The sequence below is a fragment of the Fragaria vesca genome, linkage group LG6 (genome assembly GCF_000184155.1).
Source record: "Fragaria vesca subsp. vesca linkage group LG6, FraVesHawaii_1.0, whole genome shotgun sequence".
NCBI classification, from domain to species: domain Eukaryota; kingdom Viridiplantae; phylum Streptophyta; class Magnoliopsida; order Rosales; family Rosaceae; genus Fragaria; species Fragaria vesca.
In genome coordinates, this window is record NC_020496.1 from 31,284,040 (window position 1) to 31,303,591 (window position 19,552).

At 39.2% G+C, this 19,552-nt stretch overlaps 6 protein-coding genes and 1 pseudogene across 6 annotated transcripts; 4 read left to right on the forward strand and 3 right to left on the reverse strand.

The window, feature by feature from the left end:
* The first annotated feature begins 277 nt into the window (after positions 1-277).
* LOC101306367 (DNA-directed RNA polymerase I subunit rpa49-like) lies at positions 278-3,091 on the forward strand. The gene is made up of 4 exons (XM_004306049.1): positions 278-622; positions 849-998; positions 1,695-1,994; positions 2,654-3,091. The coding sequence occupies exons 1-4, from the start codon at positions 278-280 to the stop codon at positions 3,089-3,091; spliced, it is 1,233 nt and encodes a 410-aa protein (XP_004306097.1).
* A 395-nt stretch (positions 3,092-3,486) lies between these two features.
* On the forward strand, positions 3,487-4,134 carry LOC101298530 (25.3 kDa vesicle transport protein-like). Its single transcript, XM_004304194.1, has one exon. It carries the CDS (start codon positions 3,487-3,489, stop codon positions 4,132-4,134), a length of 648 nt encoding a protein of 215 aa, XP_004304242.1.
* A 3,985-nt stretch (positions 4,135-8,119) lies between these two features.
* LOC101298812 lies at positions 8,120-9,231 on the reverse strand. Its single transcript, XM_004304195.1, has one exon. The coding sequence runs from the start codon at positions 9,222-9,224 to the stop codon at positions 8,199-8,201; it is 1,026 nt and encodes a 341-aa protein (XP_004304243.1). The 5' UTR covers positions 9,225-9,231; the 3' UTR covers positions 8,120-8,198.
* A 972-nt stretch (positions 9,232-10,203) lies between these two features.
* Positions 10,204-11,504, forward strand: LOC101306662 (annotated as a pseudogene).
* Positions 11,505-11,809: 305 nt separating this feature from the next.
* On the reverse strand, positions 11,810-13,536 carry LOC101299107 (LYR motif-containing protein 4-like). Its single transcript, XM_004304196.1, has 2 exons — positions 13,169-13,536; positions 11,810-12,090 (listed from the first exon to the last, which is right to left on the reverse strand). The coding sequence occupies exon 1, from the start codon at positions 13,467-13,469 to the stop codon at positions 13,188-13,190; it is 282 nt and encodes a 93-aa protein (XP_004304244.1). The 5' UTR covers positions 13,470-13,536; the 3' UTR covers positions 11,810-12,090; positions 13,169-13,187.
* An 845-nt stretch (positions 13,537-14,381) lies between these two features.
* Positions 14,382-16,403, forward strand: LOC101306950 (pentatricopeptide repeat-containing protein At5g39350-like). Its single transcript, XM_004306050.1, has one exon. It carries the CDS (start codon positions 14,382-14,384, stop codon positions 16,401-16,403), a length of 2,022 nt encoding a protein of 673 aa, XP_004306098.1.
* Positions 16,404-17,415: 1,012 nt separating this feature from the next.
* On the reverse strand, positions 17,416-19,115 carry LOC101307238. The gene is made up of 7 exons (XM_004306051.1): positions 18,909-19,115; positions 18,660-18,747; positions 18,506-18,567; positions 18,170-18,298; positions 17,853-17,958; positions 17,583-17,749; positions 17,416-17,477 (listed from the first exon to the last, which is right to left on the reverse strand). Exons 1-6 carry the CDS (start codon positions 19,113-19,115, stop codon positions 17,736-17,738), a joined length of 606 nt encoding a protein of 201 aa, XP_004306099.1. The 3' UTR covers positions 17,416-17,477; positions 17,583-17,735.
* Positions 19,116-19,552: the final 437 nt, after the last annotated feature.

A 19,552-nucleotide genomic window follows, 5' to 3' on the forward strand; every position in this document is an offset into this window, starting at 1 on the left:
TGAAAGAGATTCATAAACTTACTGAAATACATCGAACATTCTTGAGTAGAAATCTGCCAGCTCCTTGCAGTAGTGGTGAAATACTTATTTGTTTTATTTTAACTGGTGATGGGTAATTCTGTTTTTTCAAAAATTTAACCTGTCAACAATTTACTTAATTATGTAAGATATAAAATTAACAAAAATCAATATATAGAAGATTGAAGAACCCTAGCCAGCCTGTTGCTAAAGGAAGAATACAGAAGACGACTAGACGTGAGAAGGAAAAGAATAAGAGATGGAAGTCGCACCACAAAACTTGAGAAGCAAGACACATAAGCCCCAACCTGCAGTCATCAAAGTCATCCGAGGAAACGTAGAGAGAATGGCACCTTTGGTGGGATATTTCCCATCTGGTTTTGATCCAGACCTTAATTCAACCAAAGTTGGTGTCTTTAGGCATAAAGAGAGAGGTGGTACTAGGCTTCAGCTTGTGGTAACCCCAGAGAAGGAACCTAAGGTTGATTTCGTTGGAACAAGCTATGCTGGTGAAGCTCAAGCTGGGGAGCACTGCTCTTATGGACTTGGTGTTCTTGATAAGGCCACCAACACATTGAAGATTGTACCTATTTCTAGTAACAAGGTAATTAATTTAGCACCATTGCTTAGGTGGTTTAGGGTCTAAGAAGCTTACCTGTGTTCTTTGCGTCATTGCTGATGACAGAGATATTATAACCTACTGGATAGTAAATTGACTAAATTCAAGGATAGAATATAACAACATTTGTTCTTGGACCCTTGTTCTATTGTATACTGTGATTTTTTTTCTCTTTATACTTATGAGTTGTACTTCTTGTACGGATTTTCAGGTGTTTAGATTAGAACCAAACGTTCAAGGTGTTGCCTCCTCTAATAAGGAGCTTGCAAGTTCAGTGGTTGGGAAACTTGCTGCACATGAGAAGGCAGAAAAACTTACAGAACTTCATAATCGTTATGGAACAAAGAAGTCAATACGGCAGGTAATCCTGCATTCTTTTTTAGCTTTGACTAAGAGATCGTCACAAGCATGTCTGCAACCATAAGTGCCTTGACTAGGGGGGGGGTGTGTGTGTGTGTGTGTGTGTGTGTAGTCGTGTAAGTGCCTTGACTAGGTGTGTGTGTGTGTTCATCAGTGAAATTTTTGTAAGCATTACAGTAGACAATGACTAGTAGTATGTATATAATTCAGTTTATTGGTTCTAACCAGATTGTGAAAACTACTTTACATATATTCCTCTAAACTTTCATGTGAAAAATTTGGTCATTTATATGATGGCTCGTGTGCTTGTTTGTTACACGAAGAAGGATGATTGCCTAAAGTCTGCCCAATATGTATGAGCATGTTTCTGTTGTACTTTCCAGTATCACTGTTTGTTAACTCCATTTCTTCCTTGTGATGTTTAGTGGTCAGTTATTTCTTACTTTGCCAGTATTGAGTGTATATAAGAAAAAAGATCAAGGGTTGCAGAAAAATGAATAGGTGAAAAACCTAAAGAAATCATTAGTGTAGCATGTTGGAAAACTGCTACCCTACTTTATTCCTGCATTATTTTCTATTCAGAAGTTTATCATTTTAATGATTTTGCAACAGTGAATGGTTTCAGATACTTATAAGCAGAATAATGCAGTTGATAGGAGCATTACTTAATTAAATTTAATCATTTATGACATTGCAGAACAAAAAAATGCAAATGTTGAAGCATGGAGATGATCCTGATGCTCAAAAGGATTTGGATGTAATCAAACAAGGTATGACAATCAGGGAGGATTTGATAGAAGCTTCCGAAGGCCCTAAGGATCGCAACACCCCACCATTTAATGCTTCTGCCACCACTCCCCAGGAGGCTTATCCACTGGACAAGATCATCTTCACAGGAGAGTGGAAATACCTCCAAGATATCCATGAGCTATTGGAAGGGGGATCAAGACTTCCCCAATTTGTTGGCAACCGAATCCATAAACTGCAGCAGATTGAGGTAAGCATTTCAGATGTAGTTTTTAAATCATTTTATTTGTCTTTTGGTGAATTACACTTCCCTGAATACCATCAAAGCATATAGCTAAATGCGTTATTCATACAAAGCATTATATACGCTTTTGCAATACTTGTACATGTCAATACAGTTGTGTTGGGATTTGATGGACATTAATCAGTAATAAACCTATTCTGCAATTACCAAGCTACAAGTATAATGTTTTTGGATCTCTTAAGTCTGAAATAATATCCATGTTACGTGTTATATATATTCTGGTTTATGGTTTAGCATACAGAGATCCAAATCCATTTAATTTGTTTATAAAAATTACCAAATGCATCAGCGATGTCCTCTATATGCAAGAATATAAATGAGCACAATATTCTCCTGCATAAGCATGTCGATGATCAACTTCACACTGCGCCTAATGATCTGAATTAAAACTCATGTAAAATGAAGTTATATGTGTTGATTAATGAATACTGCTACCCTATATGTATATGATTATTATATTCCAAGCTTCAATCTGATAAGTAGGATTAGAGATATTATTCTTTTAATCTAGTGTGAGTTAAAACTTCATGGTGTTTTCTGCTTTTATCACTTTTTGATCAAGGAACTGAATCATCTTATGTTTTATCTTTTGTCTATGTTTGTAGGTTGAAGACAAGAAGAACAAGCTTGCTAGTATTTTGTCATACATTGTGCATCTTATTAAGTTCAAAGATCTGCATTCGATTCCTATCAAAGCAGAACGTTCCATGGAGCCCGAGTGGCTTTCCTCTGCAAAGGCCCACAGATTCCCAAGCATTATAAGGGATAAATTTTCAACCATGTTTGATGCAGTGTCAAGAACGCTATCAACCGAAAAAAGTAATCTTCTCATTAGTTATGTCCTGGTGCTCACTCTATTTGCCGATGAATTCCAAACAAGTTTGACAGACATAGCAAAGGATCTCAGAGTGTGCCCCTCAGAGTTGAGGAAGCATTATCAGACCTTAGGTTGCAAGGTGTCTAAGAAGAACAACTTATCAATGGTTACCCTTCCTGTCCCCCTCCAATTTTCAACACTGAAGCGGAAGCGAAGTAATAGATGATCTTTCTTGGTTGAATAATATTATGGTGATTGTTGGACAGCTTATGGAAGAATATGGTTACTGGCTCAGAAATTCTGCTTTTATGTTTAATTTCACTTTACAGATCTGCTTGTGTGCATTCGCCTTACGACCACACACCTAATTATCGTAGGAATTAAGATCACTTTGTCCATATGGTATTCCCTTCTCAGCATGATACATCCCAATTTACTTAGGAATCCCATTCCTATTGGGAAAGTAAAAAGCAATCAGTCCAGATCCCTTAACACACTCCTATATAAAACGGTATGACCTATAAGCTAAAAAGCTACACATCAATTCTCCTTCTTTTCTTTTTTTTTGAAATCCAATTCTCTTTCTCTTTGAGTTAATTTGATTTGTTAGAGAAGATGGCGATGAAGTTGACAATGATTGCTCGTGTTACTGATGGTCTTTTACTGGCAGAAGGACTGGATAATATAAAAGACTCGCATGTATTCTATAAACAAGCCAAGGATCTATTCAATAACTTGTCAAGAGGCCAAAACAAGCCTTCAAGGATGTCACTTGAAACCGGACCTAATACTTTTCATTACATAATCGAAGGTCGTGTCTGTTACTTGACAATGTGTAACAGTGCATATCCAAGCAAATTTGCCTTTCGGTATCTGGAAGAGCTCAAGAACGAATTCGAGCGTCTTAATGGAGACGGAATCCACACGGCTGCAAGACCATACGCTTTCCTTAACTTCGATAAATTCATACAGAAGACCAAGAAGTTGTATCAGGACACTCGTACGCTACACAACATTTCAATGTTGAATGATGAAGTCTCTGAAGTCTACCAAACAATGAAAAGAAATGTTCTACAAGTTCTAGTCGTCGGTGATAACATGGACAAGCTCAGTGAAAAAACCAATTGCTTGGTATCAGAAACTCGTGCATATGCCAAGAAAGGGAGAGACTTGAATCGACAGGCTCTGCTTCGTGAATGGGCTCCTGCTGCTGTCATTGTTCTTGGAGTAGTTTTCCTCCTTTTCTGGCTCCAAACGAAGATTTACTAAAAACTAATAGTTTTCCCATTTATGTATACATTTGTCAATTTCGTTCTCAAATAAATTTAAACCTACTGCATGCCATAACCTACATGTTTTGATGCTACAGATATAATACAAACCCATGCTTTTGTCAAGTTTATAATATAACTCATCCTGCAAGGAAGATAGATTGGAGATTTGGAGACATACAAAATCGTATTACAACTATAGTATGAAATTCGATTATTATTAATCAATGTGATCGACTAGACTACATGCACTTGGTTATATGACTAGACTACACTCGGTTATATGATTAATCATTTTCTCTATTTTTTGTAACGAATATACAATAACCATGAGAACTACAAAAGAGACATCTTATTTTAGACAATAAATAATTTATAAGATATTATAAATGATTTGTGTCCGCTTAACTATTGTTTTCGGCTAAAATAAAATAACTGATAATTCAAATCAAATAAAACCGTCAGCAGTTATTAAAATTCATTTTGTGATAACTACAAGTCTAGCTATGATTCATCAAAAAAAGAAAACAACTACACAGACTAGAATTATAACTCAAGAAGTTACTATTTTTCTTGAAATAACTGCAAGTCTATAAAAACATGAGAAGTTGTAACTTTGTTAAAGCACTGAAATGGTCAGGAAAATCCTCCTAGAACCCAGAATCTTCTGCACTTTGCTGAACATTCAGAGAAGAACAAGTGACTACTGTCAAATAAATGGAGCAAAACAAAACAAAGCAGTAGGATTTTATTCTTCTGACAAGTGAAAAAAGCTTTCCAAATCAAATTACAAATCTACAACCGACTCATCCTAAACAAAGTTTTAGTAAATAAGAAAAGGAAATAGGACAATTGCTGCTTATGACTGGCATTTGGTGCATAGATTTTGATATGCGGACCTTTTTGGACCGAGCCAAGTAAATTTGTCATTTTTGTACCCTTGTTTATTTTCTTGGTGCCCCCTAAAACTTTGCAAATTTCAAACCCCAAAAGCCCCCAACAACGACTGTTTTTGAGAAGAAGAATCATATTCTTTAGAGTAATAAGTGTAGCTTTTGTGGTCCACAATGGTAGTAGCTGTGCCATTAAAAGTTGGGTATGAGCCATGAGGTGCCCGCTTGCGCGCCCAAGTCCCTCTCTTGGGTACATTGCTTTCAGGTTCCTTTTGTTCTTGTGATTATAATTCGGTGAGTTTGGTGTTTATATTTGTTTCTGTATGGTTTTGAGAGAGGTAACTCAAAGGGAACCCTTTTAATGAGAATTTCTGTAATAAGGACTAGTTAAAAACTTTTCGGTTTATGATTTTAAAAAATCTATTTTTCGATTACATTTTAACATCTCATCCGTTTAGTTTTTAAGTCTATATAAGTATATCACTGTTACAAATTTTCAGTCAAATTGGTGATCGTTAAGGTAACGAACTAGAACAAATTAATGAACGAACAAATCTGTCAAACATGAACCGTTCAAGTTCATAATTGGTAAATCATACTTATGAATACCTTCACGATTTTTACTATGGCTGAAAATTTGCATAAATGATCTACTCAAATACTTATAAACTGAACGGTCAAGATGTGAATATAAGATCGAAAAGTAAGCTAAACCGAAAAGTCTTCAACTAGTCCTCATTATAGAGGTCCTCATTAGAATGACTCCCGTAACTCAAAATCATAGCTGGATACGTTATCTGCCAAATGAGAACAAGTGTCGGAGGAAAGACGAGGGTTTGTCCTTTAACCTTCTGATGCCTAAGTCAGATACGTGTGAGAATGCAGACTAGGTAGCAATAAGTGGAGGGAATAGTGGCTTAACACGGAGATGCATATGTATTTATAGAGGTAGGGTTGGTTTTGTCTTCCTTTAACACCCAAGTGTGACCCATTAGAAAGAGAAGAATTAAATTCAGTTTACCCCCATGAGGTTTGAAAGTTACTTCATGTTAATCCCTATACTTTCAATTTCATCAGTTTACCCCTTAAACTTTTGAATTTTCCTCAGGCGTGACCAAATATCTTATATTCTGTCTAAATCGGACGTTAACTGCTAATAATTTTAACCTTAACTGTGAGGCCAATATTTATAATTTGGGCAAATCGGACCTTATATGCTGATAATTAAAGGTTAATTCAAACAGAATATGAGAATTTAGACACGGCAGACAGAAACTGAAGAGTTCAAGGGGTAAACCGATGAAAATAAAAGTGTAGGGACTAACATGAAGTCACTCCCAAACCACAAGGGGGTAAACTGAATTTAATTCAAAAGAGAATGTAAAGCTAATATGTGTGTTCGGCTATAGGTCTATTTTGGTTGGATTAAAAACTTAAAATCCAAGCTACATTTAGTCGACGTTTGGTGTGTACATTCGGTATTTGAGTCCATATACATGTGATATAAACAATGTATTTCTTAGGCTTCATTGTTTATTTTTTTTTTAAATCGAGCATAAAAAGTTATAAACATAACATTTTGTGCATAACTCTTTTTTCACATACTAGAATCAATTTTCAATGTAATTTTAACATGAGATTCTCACTTGTCTAAAAAAATGTTCAAAATAGATGTACCAAAATTTAGCAACCCTTAATAAATTGATGACCTCTTTCAAAATAAATTAGCAGGGGGTGCAGTAAATAATGTGGTCAGAACACCCTCAACATCCACATGACCATCATATATGCTTCAAAAAGGGGGTGGAGTGGAGTGATTGCTATTTGAGGCAATCTCTCCTTTCATCACTTCTAATCTTGCTCCTCTCTACTAGCATCATTCAAGGTTGTATCCACCAGATGACTTTGGTTATATCATCACAATTTTTTATACATCAAGTTCACCAAATACCTTTATTTATTTTTCTCTTTTTAAAGGACCGAATATTTATATATGATTCAAAATCATGTCCAATTTTACATGCTTAATTATTAGGGTTATAGAATACACCAAATTACTTGAGAGATATTTATGGATTTTTTTATTATAATGATAAAAGAATACCGATATCAATTATGTGTGATTATGGGTCACATTCTCACGAAAGATTTAAACAAATGTTTAAATTTTTTACAGCATGCAAATCAACATTTGATAAATTATCTAATCCTTAATGATTTTAATCACCAGTCAAGATTAAACTTACACAATATAGAGATAAATCCAAATGCCTATAGTATATCCCAAATTACAAATTGGCATGTTACTGAGAGATTAGTAGGGGTTACTTTCTTGGGGTAATGATGCTGAGCTATATAAATCAAAGTCCACCACATTAGAAAGAGACATGCTCAAATCCCACTATATTTGGAGTTGGTGAATCCAAAATCCAGCACAGTGTTTTTGACAGGACGATGACTGATGATAACCCTGAAAATTTGACATTTAGGTTCTACTTGCCACTAGTTTTATCAAAAATCTTACTAAGATGCTCAATTTACTCACTGTGATCATCAAAATCTCAGAAACTTCCAAACCCATTGCTACTGTTTATTCACATTAAAGAAAACTAGGTCGTTGGTTAAAGTCTTGCTCTCTTTATGTGTTGATCATGACATTTTACAACAAAATTACAAATTAGGGTTTCTTTTTTCAATAATCATTGAAATCAAATCAAATCAAAAAGGTGTAGAATGTCCAAATACTGAAATATTGATAAAGATTGAATTAGTTGCAGCAAATTATTCAGCCCAAGCTCATATTTGCATCTTAATGATATGATTCAAAACTTAGTTGTTCATTAGGAGAAATTGGATTTCAAATTTTCATCTTCGCAACTTACTATTGATTCGTTTATGTTTCACTCCGCTAATTTTCGTTTGAACTGCCAAAATAACATATGAACATATCATGTACTTTAAAATTTCATATCTAATATTACACTATCTCTATCAAAAACAATATTACAACAAGCTCAACCTGAGCTTACTTTATCCTTCTCCTCCACCACCACCGCCACCGCTAGCACCGCCACCCAAAACCCATATTCCCTTAATCTCTAACTATCTATCTATAAATCTAGAAACCAAAAAATAGTACATTTTTTTCTTTTTCAAATATGATTTGAATCTAATCCAAAGCATTAGGCCCAGCACAGGCCTTGAGCTCAGGGCTCCAAATCCACTGCAGCAAGAACTTCCTCCCTTTCCTCCCATTCACATTGAACGTCCTCCCTCCTCTATCCTTCATCACCTGCCCAATGTACCCTCCTCCGCCTCCCGTCCCGTACAGCCCCTCGCACAAGTCCCCGATCTCCGTCGGCGCCGTCGGGTCCTCCCCGGCGTACCAAGCATTCACAAGAGGGTTCGACGACAGCTCGGCCAGCTCGTGCCCGATGACACTGATCATCCCGTCGACGCCGACATCTTTATTCGGCGGCGACAGAGCTCCGGGGCCTCCTCCGCCCATGTAGGCAGGAAGCGCAAACGGGTAGGCGCAGACCTCCGGGCACTGCTTGGCGGAGTTACCGATCCAAGCGTAAGGGAGAGTATAACCCACCATGGAAGGGAATGTGAAATAATGGAAGCCGCAGACGGCGCGGCAGAAGTCCTGCATGGTGACGTCGTCGGAGGTGAGTACGAGGTAGATCCCGTGCTTGTGGTCGGCCGGAAACGGCGCAGATCTGACGGCGTTACCTATCACCTGCTGCACGGAGAGGCGCGTGAGGGCCTTCCCCTGGGAGTATTTAACGTCAGCGTGTTCCCCGGCGACGACAACGGAGCGTGAGACATTGGCGCCGGTCTGGTCGGTGTAGAGGGAGACAGTGCGCCACCACTCGGCGACGGAGGGGGAAGGGGCGGCGGTGGTGGAGATGGAGAGGAGGAAGTCCTTGATGAGGAGCTTCTGGGGGAGGGACCAACGGCCGTACCAGATGAGGTAGATGTTGATGGGGTGGGAGGAGAGGACGGGGCCCATGTGGTAGCGGAGGTGGACTAGATCTGAGGAGCCTTCGAACTTCTTGGAGGAGGAGAGGCTGCGTGGGGGGAGCTTGGGGTTGAAGAGGGTGTTGAGGGTCTGAACGGAAGATGGTGCGGCGGCAATGGAAGAGAGGAGGAGGAAGAAGGGGAGGAGGAGGAGGAGGAGGGAGGACGACATTGTGGGAGAGGTGAGGTGGGGATGAGAAGCAGGGAGGTGGGGGTGAGATATAAAGGAGGGAAATGGGCTGGAGACAGCTAGCAAGGTGGAGAGAGTGAGTGAGTGAAGGCAATGTGTGGGCACACAGTGTCTTTACTCTTTACTTTCAGTCCTTGTCTCCTCCTTCTCTCTCTCTAGATTTTTTCTGTTTTGTTCTGGAAAACTGGGTGAGCACTGGCGCGTGTTTCCAACACGCGTGAGTCCAGTTGTTTAAATCGATAACCCAGTTGTTTAATCTAAAGTGAAATTGGGGAACAGCGACGAGTTGTGTTTTTTGAAGAAGCTTCAATTATATGAGCTGAGCCACAAACAGAGGGAAAAACAGAAGATCGACGGGAACCTCGAATTCTGCTTTGTTGAAAGTCAGTGATTATTATGAAATTGTTATTGAAATCGTCTATCTATGATGCAGTTTGCTGAATTGTAAACTACTGGAACTGAGTTTCTGTTTAGAAATATCGAGATCTGATTGTTATGGTTTATATTGAATTCAAATTTTTAAGTACTGCTGTGTTGTTAAACGTAGTGCTGTAATGTCTGTAATGCTTACGGGCCTGTGTTGTTTGGGTAGATCACATGAAGATGGATGGGATTGATGGAGAATTATTATCTTCAACCGCCTGAGAATGATAAAGTAGCTCAGAAAGATTACAGAGAAGGTGATTCCTTTTCCTTTGAGAGCTCAACTATTTTGTTTTGAACAGATCGATAAGCAATGTGAGAGTTGCATGTCCCTTGCATTATATGGCTGTCCTTGTATTGGTTGTTAAGTATAGCAATCGAGGCTACTATTCTAATACCCTGTCCTAGAATTCAAATTTGTCGTTGTTTAGAACTCTATATAATAGGTTTCCTACTACAACAGTAATCCCCAGAACTCTATATAATAGGTTGACCACTTAATGTTTAGAGATACATCTCTTTAGATTCCAATCATTCCATGGCAACCAAATTAGCACCAGATGAGCAAGATCCCTCCATCAAAATCAAATCAATGTCAATCTCCGACGACTCTGGTGCTTCTGATGACCAACAAATGAGTTCGGAAAAGAGGTACGAGCTGATCACAAGCATAGTGGAGTGGATCCTAATGAGAAGCGCACTAAAGAAGACGATGAAGAGCTTCGGAATCTGCTGCAACGTAAGCCCGAACCCCTAGCGTACGACGGCTTTGAACCCTCGGGTAGGATGCACATAGCTCAGGGAGTTCTCAAAGCAATAAACGTGAACAAGCTCACCGACGCCGGCTGCAGGGTAAAGATTCTGATAGCAGATTGGTTTGCAATGATGAACGACAAGATGGAGGGTGACATGCAGAAGATAGAGACAGTAGGTCGATACTTCATCGAGGTATGGAAATCTGTGGGGATGAAGAACCTAGAAAAAGTCGACTTTGTTTGGTCTTCCCATGAGATTAACTCTAGAGCATACGAGTACTGGCCTCTTGTAATGGACATTGGTCGGCAGAACACACTGCCAAGGATAATCAGGTGTTGCACAATTATGGGTCGACAAGAGAGAGATAACTTGAGTGCAGCACAGATCATGTACCCATTGATGCAATGTGCCAATGTTTTCTTCTTGAAAGCTGATATATGTCAGCTGGGAACGGACCAGCGCAAAGTGAACATGCTTGCGAGAGAGTACTGCGACAAGATCAAGAAGAAGGACAAGCCTGTGATCTTGCCACATCGACTGCTGCCTGGCTTGAAGGAAGGGCAGGATAAAATGTAGAAAAGCGATCCAACCTCCGCCATATTTATGGAAGATGATGAGGCCGAAGTTAACTTGAAAATCAAGAAAGCTCACTGTGTTCCAAAACAGGTAGAGGGAAATCCGTGTTTGGAGTATGTGCAGCACCTGGTTTTCCCATGGTTTCATGAGTTTGTTGTGGAGCGAAGCGAAAAGAATGGCGGAGACATCACTTTCACAAAGTTTGTGGACCTGAGTGAGGCTTATGCAAGCGGCAAGATTCATCCGGAAGACCTGAAACCGGCATTGGCAAAAGCCTTGAACAAAATATTGGAGCCGGTAAGGTTACACTTCAAGAATGACCCAACTGCAAAGCAGCTGTTACGAAGTGTTAAGAGCTACAGAGTCCACTACCCTTCATGGCTTTCTCCTCTCTTGCGATGGTCCACTCCATTCGAGTCCTTTTTTCTTTTCTTTTTCTCAGTTTTTCGTAAATCTATCAACATTGTACGCTCAACTTTGAGAATATTGATATCCAGGTGTTCTTAATTCGATAATAGCCAACAGATGTATCGTACATGCATTTTTGCTTATTGAATAAAGGCTTTTGTGCTTCACATCTTTACAACACTCATAGTTGATATCTGACTTGAATACCTGATGCACACTACTCTTTGTTAGTTGATACAAACTAGTACTTACACTCTTGTAAACATAAACAGCCTATCTCTCACCAAAAGAGAACAACAGCCCCAACTCATCTTGGCATGAAAAATACTGCCTTCATGAAATAAGAATAGGGAAAAGCAGTGTAAAGAAACAAAGATGTCAATCACTACAATTGTTTCCAAAGTGGCACATTGATGTGTATATGAAACCAATTTCAGATGATCATTTTTCTTATTTTGACAACTAGGAAATAACATAGAGTAACATCAATAAAATATGAAAATGTTGCAAATTATTTGTCATTGAAGAATGCAATCGTCAAACGTACTCAAAGTCAATAACTAATTACATCTTCAACCCAAAACTTAAACTAAAGGCGTATACCGTAGAAGTTTCAACCCCTCAAGACTAAATAAACTCAGCATTACAACTTTCCTAAGGTCGTCCATCAATCCATGCACTCGACCTGCACAAATCACACAAAAAATCAATAACAAAATGTCACAAAACTACTGGCAAAATATGCAGCACCAAGAAACAAAAAAAAAAAATCAAACTACTTTCAGCATAGATGTAAAACAGTACTTCATTGTACATATATCCGCATGAAAATAGCAGCAACCGCAGCAGATGTTACAAGAGAAATTGGCACGTACAACGATTAAGAATTTCAAGTGGCGAGACACAGTCATAAGTTCACAAAGAGAACTGGAAGTAAGCCATAACATGAGATTTAAGAGCTAATGTAACTGAAACTTTGGATTGTCACAGTGATAGAACTGGACTCTTGCCATCACCAGTGGACTGATAGATACTTTTTGTGAAAATCCGGGAGTTCTCAAAGAATTTAATTTGTCACCTGGTGGGAACTTTTTACAGCTTGTCTTTACAAAACCAGCTCACAAGATAGCCCTGTGGAGCGAACTTATTTTACAACAGGCTTCTACAAGCCTTCTATGGGAACTGATGCATCTTAGGTTGGTTTGAATTTTCTAGAGCTTCTCTTTACAAAACCACATCACAAGATAGCCCTGTGGAGGACAAACTTATTTTACACCAACGGCTCTTATGATCCTTTTATGGGAATCAGATGCATCTTACATCTTATATTCTTAAAACAGATTTGTAAGAAGGATTCCAAGAGTCCTACAATAGTCACCGCAAGTAGCAACACGAAGAACAACCGCAAACAAAGCAAATAGAATACAGTAGAATAGTCACAGCTATATCAAGTGCTAAACACATGTACAACCTCTAATTTTCACAAGCAATCTCATTATCCAATCTAAAATTCTACAATCCTAGAACTGTCAACAAACCACCAGCTAATTATTCATCATCAAGTCAAGCATTCCCCAATTACAGAGCAACAAGAAATAGCTAAGTAGCTAACAGTTGGTTAATCAAGCTTCAATCTTTTTCATCAAACAATCAAACACTCCAAAGATTCCAACTTTTTACTCTCCCAATTATACCCATTAAACCCTAAATTGAAAATTCCAAACCCAATTGAAAAACCCTAATAAAACCCAAGAAACCAGTACCTGTGGATGAATCAATTTCCTAGTTCTGAACCTCCATGACGCTCTTGAGCTTGGGCGCGTAGAGAGAGTACACCACCGCCTGGCGCGTGGCGACCTCGAGCTGCGCCTTGCCGTCGGCGAAGGCGGAGGACATCGCCGACGGGTCGGAGAGGTTCCGGTTCTGGTGAAAGGCGTCGACGGCTCTGCGCTTGGTGTACTCCCTGACGTTGTAGTCTGTGAACTTCCGAGCGACGCGGAGAAAGGAGCGGTAGAGATGGAGGACCTCCGCTCGCGACGGAGCTGACGCCGCTGCTACTGTCATCGCTGGAATAGAGAGAGGACACTCGAACACCTCTGTTCTCGGTTTTTCGTTTATAAACTAGTTTCCCGACTTATGGGGAGGTAGGACGACGCCGTTTTATAGCAGTGGATGGATTCGGGTCATTGGGTCGGGTTATTCGGTTTCACAAATGTTTTGTGTTATATAGTAGTTTCCACTTTCCACTGCGATTATTTCTCAAAAAAAATAAAAAAATAAAAAAATTTCCCCTCACGATCTCCCACTAGTTTGCGGCCAACAGATTTGAGGAGTTTTTGAGTTTGCGCGTCTGTAAACGTAAATTAGCCTGATTTTGTCATGACAACGTCAGTCCAAACATATTATTAATGGATGTGTTAGTAACTCGCAAAAGTATATTGCTACCTCTAAATTTAATAAAAGAAACATTTATATTTATTCAAGGACATGACTACACATGTACATGATAGACACCAAATAGTATGTATATGAGCTTCAATTGATACATGTGTTTATTCGTATTTATCTTTATTTCATATTAGTGTATGTTTTTTTTTTTTGATGAAACGACATTTCCAAAAGTTGAAATTTGTAAGATAAACAACGATCTAGTTTTTATGAGTCAACAATAACACAATTCTGTCATTTTAACCAAGTTTATGACAATTCAATGCATAACGTTGATATTGATTTTCGATCTAAAAAAGTCACCGTAATATAAAGACTAAAGTCTAAACCAAACAAAACGCACTTATTAATCATTATAGGTGGTCGAGTTAATAAGAGTCTGAATGTGAAACCTTTATATCCATGTTCAAATTTAACCGACACTGATTAGAGTTCAATCCCACCTTATTCTAAATCTTTCGGTAAAAATTAGACTTTGGTTCTAGAAGCCGAAAACCTTTATGATCTCGATCAAGTAGAATTGACTTGATGAGCAGTCTATCTCAAGCTTTGACAAAAGCCAAGGAAGTCCTAACTGCCACTGCAACCCAATTCCACTCACTGCTCCACCACCTCACCGCCACTCCATCCCTCACCAAAACCAAGCAGCTCCATGCCCACACCATCACATCAGGCACACACTCACCTTACGTCAGCTCAAACCTTGCAAAACTATACGCCTTATGTAGCCACCTCCAATATGCACGTAAGCTGTTCGACGAAATGCCTGACCGGAAACCATTCTTGTACAACGCCCTGATTAGAATGTACGTCAAAAATGGCTTACCACGTGAGGCAATGCACGTGTTTGTGCAAATGTTGGCTTCGGGCACGTGCCGGCCGGATCGGTATACCTACCCTGCTGTTGTGAAGGCGTGTAGTGACTTGTCAGTGGTGGGAGCTGGGGTTGTTGTTCATGGGAAGATAGTGGTTGATGGGTTTGGGTTGGAAATGTTTGTTATGAACGGTTTGCTGGCAATGTATATGGGATTTGGGGAGAGGGATATGGCGAGGAGGGTTTTCGATGCAATGCAGGAACGAGATGTGGTGTCTTGGAACACTATGATTAGCGGGTACTTTAGAAATGGCTGCACGAGGGAGGCTTTGAGTGTTTTTGGAAGGATGATGAATGAGGGCGTGGAGCCTGATCGTGCTACTTTGGTCTCCTTGTTGCCGGTTATTGGTTCCTTGAAGTGTAAGGTATTGGGGAGACGGGTTCATGCCTTTGTGGAAGAGATGGGTTTGGGGAAGAATTTGGCGCTGAGGAATGCGCTGGTGGATATGTATATAAAGTGTGGTGGCATGAATGAGGCGCGAGTTGTTTTTGAGAACATGGCTGAGAGGGATGTGGTGACATGGACAACTATGATCAATGGGTATATTTTGAGTGGTGAACCAAGAGGTGCATTGGCACTTTGTTGGATGATGCAGTGTGATGGTGTAAAACCAAATTCTGTGACAATTGCTTCTCTACTTTCGGCCTGTGGGAGTTTGCGTCTTTTAGAGCAAGGAAAGTGCTTGCATGGGTGGACTATTAGGCAAAAGCTTGAGTCTGATGTTATAGTGGTGACTGCTTTAATCGACATGTATTCGAAAAGCAATAGTTTGAATCAGAGCTTTCAAGTGTTTGTAAAGACTTCAAAAAAGAGAACAGTTCCCTGGAATTCGATAATATCTGGATGCATTCACAATAGTTTGGCCAGAGACGCAATAGAACTTTTCAAACAGATGCTGGTGGAAGCCGTGAAACCAAATGAAGCAACCTTGAATTGTCTCCTTCCTGCGTATTCCATTCTTGTTGATTTACATCAAACCATGAATATACATGGTTACCTAGTAAGATCTGGGTTTCTTTCATGCATTGAAGTTGCTACTGGTTTGATTGATGCATACTCAAAGGGTGGAAGTTTAGAGTATGCTTACAAGACTTTCAATGGAATTTCAGAGAAGGACAGGGATATTGTTCTATGGAGTGTGATAATAGCTGGTTATGGAACACATGGCCATGGCAAGACTGCTCTTTCACTTTTCTATCAGATGGTTCAATCTGGGGTGAGACCAAACGAGGTCACATTTACCTCTGTCCTGCATGCTTGCAGCCATGCTGGTTTGGTGGAAGAAGGGTTGGAGTTGTTCAGATTCATGCTTAACGATCAGAAATTGATTCCTAACGCTGATCACTACACATGCATTGTCGATCTTCTTGGTCGTGCAGGTCGTTTAGTTGAAGCTTATGATCTTATTAGAACAATGTCATTTCAGCCTAATCATGCTATTTGGGGTGCAATACTCGGCGCATGTGTGATACATGATAATGTTGAACTGGGAGAGGTTGCTGCTAAATGGCTTTTTGAGCTTGATCCAGAAAACACAGGCAACTATGTATTGATGGCAAAAATTTATGCTGCAGCTGGAAGATGGAAAGATGCAGAAAATGTGAGATATACGATGAACGAAATAGGATTAAGAAAATCACCTGCTCACAGTCTAGTTGATGTCAGAAACAACTGAAACTAGGTATTCAGAGAGCTTGTAGATAACGTTTCTGCAAAGGTGTCAGTTGTTATATTTTAGAATTTATCTTAGATAGTAATATTATTAGTCTCAAGTCTCAACTACACCCTGAAAATCTGATCTATGAAACATGGTGCTGATCAAGTCTCAACTGCATTCTGAAAATCTGATCTATGAAAGACGATGCTGATAATAGTTTTGACATGTGAGATATCCAAAAAAACATCAGACTTGAACACTTGTTGTAGACTGCAAATGCAGAAAATGCTACACTCTTTTCTTATTGTACACATTTTGTAAACCACTTTGCAAATAGGCTTCTGTAAATCTCAATTATAGTCTTTATTTTTTATTTTTGTTTAAGGGCTCAATTATAGTCTTTAGATCTTTGTAGAGTCAATTTAAAACAAAGCCACCAAAAACCAAACACTCATCAAAACCCATGACGACGATCTTGAATCGAAAGCAATAGAAACCAAAATATGCCCCATCCTCCAAAATTTATATCTCATTCATCATCATCCTCATTCCCATCACATTCATCCATACCGTCTTCTGAATAACCGTCATAGTAGAGGTCTTCTAAATCATGAAACTCGCTACTCTTTTGCAACGCCTCCTTTGTAACCCATGCTATAGCATGAGGAATAATTTTGTCTCGAATTATTTCACTACAAAACACACCAAGCAACATGTCATTTCACCCAAGGGTGTGCAGTAAGCAGTTAAAACAAACAAAATAAAAATATTAACATACCCAATGTGAAAATCATATCTGAGCTGGGCTTTAAATCCCTCAACCTGTCATCATGTACATGAGAGGCATTAGCAATATATACTTGAATCATAAATAATGAAGTTCAATATCTAAGGTATCATGAATTTAGCCATCTCACAGTAGCTTCACTGGGAGTATAAGGATAAGTGTCCTCAGTGGGATGAGGAACCGAACGAGAGGTGAAGAAGTTAAAAAAGCTTTCACAAGTTTTGCTCATGGGTTTTCCTTTCTTTCCTGGCTTCACTATAAGCTTATGTGTCAAGCTTTGACCATGACGCCAATTGATCTCTGACCTACAAGATATCCCAAAGGCATGCAACTCAGATTTCGACCTAAAACAAAAAGAACTAAAGAAGTAGAGAGGAAATATCAGTGCAGCAACTGAGAGTTAGACTCACGCAGATGTTTGCTCATGCGTGAATTGTTTTAAGAGGGAAGAATTTTCAAAATATGGATTATGAGCAAATATGAACTTCAGCTCGAAACCCCCTCTCGCACGACTCCCTAACCTCCTCCACTCTATATCTTGTAGGTACTTCAAAGCCCCTTCATCACGCTCGGTAATCTATCTTAAGAGAAAAGAAAATCATGTTACCACAAGTGCAGAAAATACACAGGATATATCTATATGCATCATTATATGTGTGTGTGGCTTATGAAAATCCCACCGGCAAGGACTTCATTGTTTTTCATTGCTTTGAGCCAAAACTCCGGCACTCCTCCTTTAGTATTTAGTTCTCTAACTTCAGTTGCACCATTCACAATCTCAAACCTCTGAAATCAACCATCACAAAACAGGAAGGCAGATATGTCATCATTGTTGATCATAAGCGCTTTAAAACCATCATACAGAACTGCCTATTTCATTTTTGCACATCAAATAAGCTGAAACTTTGAACGCCAGAATACTGTAAGATATCATCATATGATGCGGTATCATCACATCAACGTGTAAGAACTAGTTGCTTGTTGAAATACTACATACCTCCTTGTACAGATCCCGGAACCAGTTTTGGTATTTTGCCTCTAATCTAGCTCTTTCCCGTAAAAAGTCTCGCTTTAGCACACGATACTTTTTCACCCTGTAGCTAACAGGATGAATCAACCGCCAGTCCTAAAATGAAAGGATGGTAAAATTCAAAATGAGAAACCCTGCAAATAGAACTTGTTTCACTTCTATTCTCATATCTGATATCTGATAGATACTTAAGAGCATCTTCATCACGTTCAGTGATCTGCACATTCCTGTAAGTAGTTCGGTGACTCCTTAATCAATCAAAACATAATATAGAACATATATTGGAAACAAAATATCCCTCACCTCATCGGCAAGAACTTCAGTTGTCTTCAATTTAGAAAGTAAAAACTCGTTCCACCCTTGCTCTGCAATGCAAGATTGAAAAGCAACATACATCAGACCCTGCTAGTGTAGATAAGTGGTAAAGATAGTAAAAGATTTGATATGAGATGTATACCATGCACGACTTTACAACCATTGAGGTAATCATCCTTCAATTTAGCTCTCTTCTCAAGATAATCGATTTCATGGTCCTTATGTCGGCACTGAAAAAGAAAATGTATATGCAAATTATGTATGGTACTTACTACTTAGACCGAGCACAAAAATTACTACTAGGGCTCCTCTCCTTCTTATTTTCTAGAGGAACTATATCCTGCATTCACAAGTATATGATATGAATTTTCAAGAAGACCAGTTCACCTACCTGGATCCGTTTTAGTTCCTCAATACGCTTTTCAATGCTGTCTGATTCTATCAAGAGGGAATGCTCTTCTCCCGGTTCAGATACTTTGCTTTGGATATTGACAATCTCATTCGGTTGTATGTTCTCGTTGTCTCCATTTTGGCACTCCCTGACTAGTTTCTCAATCCCAAACCACTGACCAAACACAGGTTGGGGCACTGAGCCCATTCCCAGCTCCTTCGATGAATCAAGACTGAAGCTAAAAGTTTGGATCAGTTGCTGAGTCTGAAGTAGCGAGTTTGTAGCCCTAGAAGGAGTACTGCCTGTATCTGTATATATTAGTCCCCCCCCCCCCCCCCCCCCGGTACGATGTCATCCGACGGACATGATTAAGCCACGTATATGTCATCCAGCCACAACGAAAAGTCCAAAAACCATTTCCAGCCCACAACGAAAAGTCCAAACCGTGTTGTTGCTTTGCGACCTGTGCTGCAATTTCTCACGTTTTCGAATTCGATAAAATTTGATGGAAATCCTTCTGCACGGGCATGAAGGCTAGTAAATAGAAACTAGAGAGACCAGACCACAAGTGACGAAATTAGAGAGAGAGAGAGAGAGAGAGAGAGAGAGAGAGAGAGAGAGAGAGAGAGAGAGAGAGAGAGAGA